The sequence below is a fragment of the Aythya ferina genome, assembly GCF_964211825.1.
Source record: "Aythya ferina genome assembly, chromosome: 20".
Lineage (NCBI taxonomy): Eukaryota > Metazoa > Chordata > Aves > Anseriformes > Anatidae > Aythya > Aythya ferina.
In genome coordinates this window covers 9,198,291-9,208,673 of record NC_140318.1, presented here as the reverse complement: position 1 = coordinate 9,208,673, position 10,383 = coordinate 9,198,291, and the positions used below count along the sequence as shown (strand labels likewise).

At 61.1% G+C, this 10,383-nt stretch overlaps 1 protein-coding gene across 2 annotated transcripts in view; it reads right to left on the bottom strand.

Moving 5' to 3' along the window:
* Window positions 1–423: 423 nt before the first annotated feature.
* The window catches only part of WHRN (whirlin), a 48,547-nt gene continuing 38,587 nt past the window's right edge, over window positions 424–10,383 (bottom strand). Inside the window, exons 8-13 of one of the 2 annotated variants that reach the window (XM_084494356.1) lie at window positions 9,579–9,611; window positions 5,086–5,157; window positions 4,179–4,776; window positions 2,257–2,435; window positions 1,666–1,788; window positions 424–921 (exon numbers count right to left, since the gene is read on the bottom strand). In XM_084494356.1, the coding sequence (XP_084350482.1) occupies window positions 739–921; window positions 1,666–1,788; window positions 2,257–2,435; window positions 4,179–4,776; window positions 5,086–5,157; window positions 9,579–9,611 (1,188 nt within the window). In that variant the 3' untranslated portion in view covers window positions 424–738. The remainder of the gene's footprint in view (window positions 922–1,665; window positions 1,789–2,256; window positions 2,436–4,178; window positions 4,777–5,085; window positions 5,158–9,578; window positions 9,612–10,383) is intronic. The other variant, XM_084494357.1, reaches the window with a different exon arrangement.

Here is a 10,383-nt window from a genome sequence, read left to right as displayed (position 1 = left end):
CGCTGGGCGCGGGGGGGGGGCGGGGCTCGGCGCCCTGCAGGGACACGCCCCCTCTCGGCTCGTTCCGCCAATCGCAGCGCGCCGCCCGGGGTGATTAGCATAAAGGCGCGCCCGGTGGGGGATTTGCATAGCCCGCCGGAGCTGGCCAATGGGAGGAGGAGGAGGGGGGTTGTTTGCATAATTTATGCAGCGCCTGTAGAGCCGCGTGGCGCCAACGGGGGCGCTGGCGGGAGCGGGCACGGCCGAGCACGGCCCGGCCAAGATGAACCCGGCCCGGCCAAACCCAACCGAGCCCAACCCAACCGAGCTGAACCGAGCCCAACCGAGCCCAACTGAGCCCAGCCAAGCCAGGACAAGCCCAGCCAAGCTGAGCTGAGCCAGGCTGAGCTGAGCTGAGCCCAGCCACGCCAGGCCAAGCCAGCCTCCTCGTAACCCGACAGCTTTATTGCAATACGACAAGCGCAAGCAGTGTCCGTATGCACACGACGACAGCGCCAGCAATGTACACGGTGTCCGGCTCCTTTCGGCCTCCTCCGTCCCGCTGCCCACCCCGGCCTCGCCGCCCGCCGTGCCCGGCCCCGTGGGGATGCGGCCTCTGAGCTGTGCCCGTCCTCAGCCTGCCCCATGGCCCCATAGGGACGGCGGGCACCAGGCGGGCAGGGGGCGGCGGGGCAGGGGAGGGCGCGGGGGTGTCCCCGCGTCTCTTCTGGTGCCCGTCCCGAGGCTCTCGGCGGGCTCCTACAGGGCGACGTTGAACTCTGTGACGAGGAAGTCGATGTAGTCCTTCTCCTTCAGCTTGAAGGCCTCGGCGATGATGCGGGCGGCCTCGCGGTGCTCCTTGCCCCGCAGCCCGGTGCCGTTCACCTCCAGGATGACGTGCCCCACCTTCAGCTTCCCGCAGTTGTGCGCCGAGCCCCCGCGCTGCAGGGACAGGAGGGGGTCAGCAAGGGGACACCGCCTGGATTTGCATCCCCCAGCTCAGCCCAGGGCTCTGGGCATGGGGAGGGGAGACGAGGCAGGGGCTGGCCCTTGCCAGGTCAGTGTGAACATCGTGGAAGTGAAATGTTTTGGGTTTGGGGAAGAGGAGAGGAATTTGGCTTTGTCCCTACACCACTGGCTCTTGGCTGACAGCGCGGCGCCAGCTGGGATGGCCAAGAACAACCAAGGCTCAGCTCTGCCTTTGTGGTGCTGGGACATCAATTTTGCCACAAGTAAACAGCCGGGGAACAGTGCGAGGAGACAGCTCCTGAGAGCAGGGCTGTGGGCTCAGTTCCTCAGCTCTCACTCACCATTCCCCCTCCCCAATCCTGATCTGAGCAGAAAAAGAGGGTTCCCAGACATCTGGAGGGCCAGCCGAGCTCTCAGGGCTGCCCAGACCCCCCAAACACATCTGCAGCAAGTCCTGAGTTCCCAGGACACGCATTATGGTACGGCACATGAACACTGCTGCTCAGCAAATCCCCCCCAGCAGCATGATGCCCTGGTACTGGGGACATTTGGGATTATCAAGGGGCAGATCCATCCCCCAAAATCTCCCTGGGGCAGGGCTGCAGCTGCCGTGGCTGATGGCAGGCGGCTGCAGGGCTCTCCTGAGCCTGCCCACAGCGACGGGGAGCAGGGGGGTGGGATGCGTGCCGAGCTGTTCCCGGCCTCAGCCTGCCCTACCTGGATGGTGACGATGCGGGGCAGCGGCTGCCGCGTGTTCGCTCCGCCCTCGATGGCGATCCCCAGGGTCGGCGCGCTCTTGGACACCCGGATCAGGCACGAGGTGGGCTCCAGGAGCCCCGGCTGCGGGCAGACAGCGGGGCTGCCGAGAGAGCCTGGGCACCCTCTGCCCACTGCGCTCCCTCGGTCAGCGCAGGGACCGATGCTGACCCCTGGCAGTCACCCCAAAACTGGGGCAGGTCAGGAAGGGCGCGGGGAGGAGCACAGCAGCCCTCTGACCCCATGTCACAGCCAATTTGCTCTGTCTCAGGCTGCCAGGTGACTTCAGCTGTAGGATGCTGCCCTGGAGATGTCCCCTCAGTGCCAGGAACGTTGCTGTGTCCCAGCTTGCTGGAGCTGGCAGGGATCAGACTCACCCAGCTGGGGTAAATCAGCCCTTTGGGGCCCCTCTCAGCTGCCTGCAGGCGGAGGGAGCACAACCACGTGCACCAGGGTGGGACGAGGTGGTGGGGACCAGCTCTGCCCTACAGCAGCCCCAGGAGCCCTCCTCCAAAGGACCCCGACCCGTGAGCACCCCGGACCCATCCTCACCGGCTTGGAGGCCCCCTCTGCCGCCGCCTCGCTCCTGGCGGCCTCCTTCAGGCTTCGGCTTTTCCCGAGGACCGGCTGCCGGCTCTTGTCCTTGCCGCCCATCTCCAGCTCGCCGATGTCCACCCCGCTGTCCTCGCTGAGCGTCTGCCCGCTGTCCGACAGCTGGGACAGCGTGGAGGCTGGGGGAGAGGGGGGATGTCAGGGGGGAGGCCGGCGGCGAGGCTCTGCCTCCGAGGACCGAGGAGAGGGCCAAGAAGAGGCCACGGCACCCGCTGCCAGGCACTTGGATCTGGTTTTAGAGTGGGGTTCCTGGGTGAACCCCTCCCTAAGAGCGGAGCTGTGCATGATAAACGGCCCTAAGACTGGACCCGGGATCCAGCTGGGATCCCAAACTGGGATGCGGGAGCTCCAGGATCCTGCTGGGGCCAGCCCAGGTCCTTCATTCTGCCCCCAGCCCCCAGGAGCTCGAGGTGCTGGGTGGGAGCTGCTCCCCTTCGATCCCCGAGGGATTGGGGTGCAGCTTCACCCTCTGGGGCTGGGTGGCAGCAGCACAGGGACCGGGGGAAACCACCTGGGGTGCCCCCAACGACACCCCTCAAGCAGGGCCCTGCCCAGGGGCACCCCAAGCCCCTCGCTCCCTCATTACGCTGATTAATTAACTAATTGCAGTGGGAGGACGGTGCCACGGGAGGGCGACAGTGCTCCTCGCTGCGGGTCCCAGGGAGCCTGGAGGCACACGGGGCTTTTGGGGGGGACCCTGGGGCACCCCGGGGTGCTGGGGCACCAGTGCCAGGTCTGGGCACCCTCAGCACCCCAGGGACCCTTCACTTCCACCTTTTTCCCAGGATAAGCTCAGGATCAACCTGAGCCCCGTGCTCAGCGTCAGCACCATGTTTTTTCTTCAAAAAACCTGGGAAAAATGGGAAAATCCTAGAATTGCTAATTTTTTTTTCTTTCAAAACTCTGCTGGAAGCAGGTTCTATGAACTAACACAGCACAGCCCACGCATGAGGCTGCAATCAGCTGCCTACGGGAGCCTGGTCTTTGCGTAAAGGGCAGCCTGAATGGCTGCGGGGACACAGCCAGGCTTTGAGGAGCGTCTCGAGGGCCGGCGGGGAGCTGGCACGGCTGTGGGCTTCGCAGGTTTTCCAGCTCTGCCAGGAGCCAGGGCTGAGGGCTTTGTCTCAGGGCTTAGCACTGCTGCTGCGGGTAACACTGCTGAGGGCTTACGTGTTGCCTGGATCTTTTTTTTTGCCGTGATGCCGTCCAGCTGCTTTCTGAAAATTTCTCTGAAAAAATGGCAAACCGACCTACAAACGCCGAATGGCAGCGTGCTGCCACACCGACCCAGCCTCCGCAGCCTTCACCCAGCTCTGCTGCCCCAGTTTGAGCAGGAATCGTCAAATTCACCTCTGGGGCCCCTCGCTGAGAACGGGGAACCCACAAAAATGCCTCGTGCTCACGCACGGACCTGAAGCCTGATGCAGGGCTCGCTCTCCCAACGCCCTCCCATGGGACCTCACCTTCTGCCTTCTCCTGCTCCTCTCTCTTGAGCAACACCAAGATTTATTTATTTTTACCCCACAGCCAGTAACAGGCACTGAGCATCCCCTGAAGCCAGGGAATGGCTGCGTGCACCCCTTGGTCCTACACCCGCCCAGATGGTCCGAGGCCGTGGGTTGGGCTGGTGGAGGCTGCAGGTTGGGCCAGTGGGGGCCACAAACTGGGCCAGTAGAGGCCACAGGTTGGACCGGTGGAGGCCACCCCCTGCAGTGCTTGCAGGACACGCTCCCACCCCTCATCCCCGCTTGGCACCAGGCCTCCACGACCGCCCAGCGCCCGCCTGCAAGCCAGCACCCCCATAAATAAAGCAACGACAGTGGGAACCCCCCCAGCCCCGCTCGTCCCAGCAGGACACCCACCTCTGGCCTGGGGCAGGGGCCTGACTTCGTTGACGTCGGGCTCGCTGTTGGGCTGGTGGACCTCCACCATGATGAAGTGCTGGTTGGGGACGGCCCGCGGGCTGCCCCTGTCGGGGGGTGGGGGCGCGGGGTGCGCCGGGGGGGGCGGAGGGGACGGGGAAGGGGGTTTGTGGTGCCCGGGGGCTGCGGGACCCTCGGCGGGGGGACTCTTCAGCCTCGTCGGGGACTGGACCCTGGGGAAGGGCCCGATGGGGGGCTGGCTGAGCAAGGAGAGCTGGGCGTCCATCTGGCGCCGGGAGCCGTGCAGGGTCGGGGAAATGGTGGCGTAGATGGGGCTCGGGGAGGACTCCTCGGTGGAGGTGGTGGCGGTGGAGGTGACGCTGGCTGTGTCCTGCTCAGAGTGGTTAAGGGGGGGCGTGGGGTTTCGGGGGGCCACGAAGAAGAGGCCTGACTGGGAGGACTCGGAGGACGGGCGCTTGGGTTTGTCCTTCCCCGGGTTCCGGTGCTGGGCGGCAGAGGGGTCCAGCATCTGGGGGGCTGAAGGAGGAGGGGGAGGCTTGAAGTTGGGCGGCTCCTCCGGGAAGGACGAGAGGTCATCCTGCCGAACCAACAACAGGACTGTCACCGACCTCTGGACAGTGACTGTGGCAAAGTTACCCATTTGCACAGGAACACCCATCAATGGCGATAAGAAACTGACCCACAGAAGAGGCCAGCTAGAGGACAAAGCACACAACTCCTGTCCTGGGTCCTACAACCAGACACTGCTCTTATTCAGACATCCCAAACCTTTCCTCTAAAGCAGTCCGATTAATTTCCTTCGCTGACACCCATCGGTCGGTGATACAGCAAAGAGAAACCGCGGCAGAGCCCGGTGCCAGGGGCTGGCAGCAGCGCGGTGCCTTACCAGGGAGATGTCCGGCAGGGTGTTGATGCTGCTCTGCTGGCCGTCTCCACCTCCCTCCATCTCTGAGGTGTTCTGACAAGGCAAAGGAAGAAACAACCTGGTCACGGCACCAACGAGCACCCACCAAAGGGGCAGCACGACAGGGAACATGCAGAGGGATGCAGGGCATCGCCCTGCCCCCTGTGAGGGGCCTTCAGCCGGAGGGTTTCATTTTCTGGGTGGTTCCCCTGAAGACTCGCACACCACACAAGCAAAGCAACTCGGAACTGCCTCTGCCAGGGTAAGGAAGGTGCTCAGCGTGTGCTGTGAACCTGCCCCGTGGGGCCTCTGCCCTCCTGGGCCAGAGCTCTGCTCCCTGTGCTGCTGGGAGGAGGGAGGAATGAGCTCCGAGGCTCAACACCTGGATCTTCCCAGGGAGCAGGGCAATGGAAAAGGTAAATCCTCCCTCCCCTGCAAACCAGCCGGTCTCAGATGCAAACAGACGGGAGCTGCTGCCACTGCCTCCCTGTTGGGAGTCTAAATGTCATTAGGAAATACAGGAACAGAGCCCAGCACAGCTCCAGGAATTGGGAAGGGCCACGGGAATCGGCCAGCCTGCCCCTATAGGGCCAGCACAGGTCCCGCAGCAGAGGGCATGGATGCGGCTGGAAGTGCAAAACGTCTCCCTGGCAGAACCAGGGGCTGGCTGTGGAGCTCTGCCCCGGTGAGCTTTCCTTGCCCTGGCCCCAAAAGGGTCCAAACTGGTCCTGAGCTGAGCCCAGAGCCGTGGCTGTGCTGCTGGCCGTGTCCCCCTGCCCCTCAGGCACCAGGAACCCAGCCCACCTCGATCCCATCGCGCTCCCGGGGCCGTTTGTTCATCTGGGGTGGGACGGGCAGGGTGCAGCTTGTGTTTAAGTGTGGGTTATTTATTGCAGGATAAACAACTGATTAGCTGAAAAGCTGGTGCCTCTGTATTTTCCCCATCTGCTGGAGGCTGCTGCTGTGCCTGTAAGACGTTAGCGTCCCAAAATAGACACGGGAGACAATTAAAAGCATTAGAGAAGCAGCAAAAACATTGATGGAAATTGCTTTTATCTCCGTGGCTTCCGAAGGAGCCCTGGAGAATGAAGGCTGAAAGAAAAGGCTTGTTCGGGGAGGGCAGGGGTCTCATCAGCCTGTGAGACTGTGCCTTCCCCTGACGAGGGTGATTTCGCCCCCGATCCGATCCCATGGAGGTGGCTTTGGGGAGAGACAAATCCACAAATCCCCTGCCCACTGGGTCTCTGACCCAACCGCGGCAAGCCCGGGCTGAGGAGAGATGTGGCTGACACACAGCAGCAGGACGATCAGGCTTTGGGCAGCTCTGACACGCTGGGGCTCTTCCAAAAGGAGCCTGCCTTTATTTATACCCATTGAAACGATCGTGGGCTGCTCCTGCAAGGTGGGACCCTGCTGGCTTGAGTGCCCACGGGGCTGACCGGGATCAGGGGAACTCGCTCGGGGCTGTGCAGTGGGGTGTCAAATTGGAGAGAAGTGGCAGCGAGTGCAAAAAGCCCCAGTGCCATCACCTCCCTCATGGCACCATGGAGTGGGGATACTTGGCTGGCCAGGGCCACGCACAGAGCTGGCAAAAGGCACCAAAATGCAGAAAAGTGCCCCAACGAGAACGGTGCCCTGCATGAAGCTGCCCAGACTCACCCCCCTGTGCCACCCACCTCCCACTGCTGCCCGCAGCCTTCAGCCCAGGCCCGGCCCCGTTTGAGATCTACACCCCCAGCTCTTCCCCTTCCAGCCTCAGCCTCAGAGATTTGCCAGAGGAGCAAGGATCAGAGTCCCCCGATGCACTCAGGAGCAGCCTGCCTCCGAACCCGCATCGCTACTAGAGGAACAGCCGCCCTACAATCTGCCCCACTGAGCCCTGTGCCCAGCACCGTGGCATCGAGCCCATCCTGGAGCACATCCTACATCCCAGCCCAGGCCTCCTGGCACACGGTGGCTGTGTGGATCCAACCAGAGCCCCAGGACAGCCCCGATCCCGCTGCCCAGCTCGGTGCCCCCTGACACCAGCGCTGCTCATCCTGCCCGGGCTCTTCTTTGTGCCGGCTGTGCCAGCAGGAGATTTGCCTTTCCGCTACTTGAGTGCTCTGGGGGCAAAAGTTACACAGAAATTACACAGAAATTGCTCCGGGCTGTAAAACGTAATGGCTTTTAAGCTGAGCATGCCGCTTTCAGGAATTGGCTATTTTCAGACCGTGATTTCCTGGATCTCCCTTAAAAGCCCCACCGAAGCCATGTGCCGCTGCTCTGAAAAATGGGCAGTGGCATTTACTGAGGCTGCTGCCTCTCACCGCCTCTCCTTTGCCCCAGCTATTTCCCAGTTACCTACGGGAAGTGGGAGCCAGGCGGGGCCCTTCCAGCCCCTCTGCAGGGTGCAGTTGGGGGACTTTTGTCCTCCCCACCTTGAGCAGAGCCCCTGGGCGGAGCGACAGAGCTGGAGAGCATCTTTCAGACAGGCAGCCTGTTTCCATTCACAGATCAGGTGGTGGAGAAAACCACCAGCTCCCTGGGGGATACAGATCAACCTTTAATTAACCTCCCAGTTCCAAATGAGTCCCTTATCTTCCTGTAACTGCTAACAAGAGCTTTACAGAGCCACACAGCCCAGCTCCCGCAGGGTTTAGCTCTTGAGTAACTGCACCAGGCTGAGCGGCAGCCCAGCCTTCCCCCTCTGCTCCCTTCCTTCTCCCTCTCCCGTGCACTTGCAGGGCTTGAGGAAAAAGATGAGGGTGCCCTGAAGCCCAGGTCCCCAGGAGCCCCTGAGCACAGACATCTCAGACTTGGTGGTGTGGGGGCCTCTTCTGGCATGGGCAGCAGCGATACCCTCCCACGGGGGCTGCTGGACCTAGCAGAGGTCTCCAGTTCCTCTGCTCTTGTTCTGTGGACCCTTGTGCTTGAGGTTCTCTTCCCAGCAGAGGAACAGCTCAGGACTTCACACCGTCATCCTCTCCTTATGCTCCTGGTGACACAGAGACAACGGCAGGCAGCCGAGCTGAGTTCCTGCACTGGGAGCAGCCCTGCAGCTTCGGGGCAGCTCCCGGGGAGCCAGAGCCTGGGAGGAGAAGGCACTTTCGATGTCAGTCTATTTGCTAGGAGGCAGTGGAGAAGAAAAATGAAATCAACGGGGATCTCAAATCCTTAATCCTAATAATGAGTGCCGGGGCAGGAGGCAGGGACAAAGGCAATGCTAAATCCCTTAAGGACTGCCTTGGTTGCAGGCAAATTAGAAACTCACACTGCTCCGATCAGGCAAGCCACATCTGATTACTGCAGTCTACAATTAACCTCTGCTTTGCAGGTCTCATCTTGAGATCCAAATCTTCCAAATCTTCCATTTAGGAGAGGTGGCAATGACGATCAGGCAGACACAGCCAGTGGGTGGCACAACCGAACAAGACTTCGTCTCATCGCCGAGTATCCTTCAGACATTCCGAAATGCAATCACTTTCCATCCTGCTCAGCCCCATACGAGCTATTTTTGGCATGTCTGCCCACCAAACCCCTGACTTTGTTCATGAAACCAAAGAAACCTGTCCCAAGGCTCAGAATGTCTCTGATAAACCTCACAGCTTTCTTCTAGGCAACTCTTGTTCCTGGGGGATGAGGCATTTGGGTCGGGTTCTCAGCTACCGGAGGCTCTGTGTCCCAAAGCAGTACTGGTGAGTGGTGGAGCTGAGAGCTGCGGTGTGTGAAACCTGCTGACTGTCACCATTCAGTGCCCAACAGCCACGGGAGAGGGCAACACACCCCGCACAGCAGAGCCACGCTGCAGGGCACGAGCGTGCAGCCCTTAGCCTCCTCCCAGCCCTGAGCTCTGTGATTACAGAGAGATATTCGAGGCTCTGAGATGTGTGCAAGGATTTCTCCAAGGCTGAACACGCACAGTGTGAGCACAGCAACCCTCCTGCACAGATTTTTGCACACCTGAGGTCTGTAAGGAAAGCTCTGCAGTCCCTGGGGATGTGTGATGTGCTGTGACACCCCGTGGTGTTTCACCAGGGTGCCTACACAGGGAGACAGGGCAACAGCAGGGAGAGCTGGCACAACAGGGCCACGAGGCAGGGGACACAGCTGGGGGTCCCTCAGATATTAATGCTGCCGGTCCTTCTAAAAGCCCAGCCCTGAGCTGCTGCTGGCACTTGGGGCTTTCATTCAGGCAGGACATTGGTACCAGTCGGGGCTGGTTCACAGCTGAGCCTGGTCTGCACTGCGGTGCTGAGACCCGCAGCCTTGCTGCTGAGCTAGGGAAGGGGACTTAGGAACGGCTCAGCAGAGCCACGGGGAGAAGAAGCAGAGCTGGGAGACACGAGGCGGCTGCTCACGTGGCCGAGACACGTGCTGGCCCCGGGAAGGGCCTGTCCCCCACCTCCCGCCCAGCGCACATCCGCACGCACTCGCAGCTCGCCTCCTATGGCAACTGCGGTACTCGAGCTGCCCGAGTCGCGGCTGGTCCCTACCTCCATCAGGTCTATTAGCCACAAGAGCCGCTCCTGGGGACGTGCGAGGGAAAAGCAGATTAAAACAAGCATAAAAGCGAAAACATAACGTCAGGGAGGATGCAGAACAAACAAGCGAGAGCAGCAAACCCCAGCACGACGCATCCCTCCTCCCCCAAGCCCACCCTGCAGGATCCACGTCCCCGTGCTGAGCAGGAAGGCTGCAATCAGCCCCTCCTGAGAGAGCAAACAGTCCACAAGCTCCGTGCCCCCTCTCTCCCCTGCGAGCTGCTCAGCACCCACCACCCAGAGCCCCTGCTCCCTGCCTGGCAGCAGCTTATCCTGATCCAGAAAGGCACTCGCTGCAATCCATCCTGAACACCGTGAGCCATCCTTTGGGTATTTCTGAAGTCAGCAGGACAAAAACACAGCTCTGATGCTCTGAACCTTCCCCGAGGCCTTTTGGAAAGCAGGACTAAACTGTGGGAAAGATATAGCCCCAGGAAAGCCCCCACCTTGCTGCCCCTCTGCAGCACAATCCCACCTGCCCCGCACGTGGGCCAGTTTGCTTGCTGTCGAACAAGCAGAAAGCCCATCATCATCTGTTCTTTTCAAGAAGGTTTTAATTTCCAAGGTTGCTAATGCATTTGTGATGAAAGGCATTTTACGGCCAGGAAATTAATTTGGGGGCTGTGTGCCTGCACATTCTGAGGTGATTACGATAACTTAATTAGACGGTGCGTGCAACGAAGGCCTGGCAGCGAGACGTGGGAGCGCTGCTGCTAAATGCTGGAGTGGGCAGAGGCTGGGACAGGACACAGCTGGC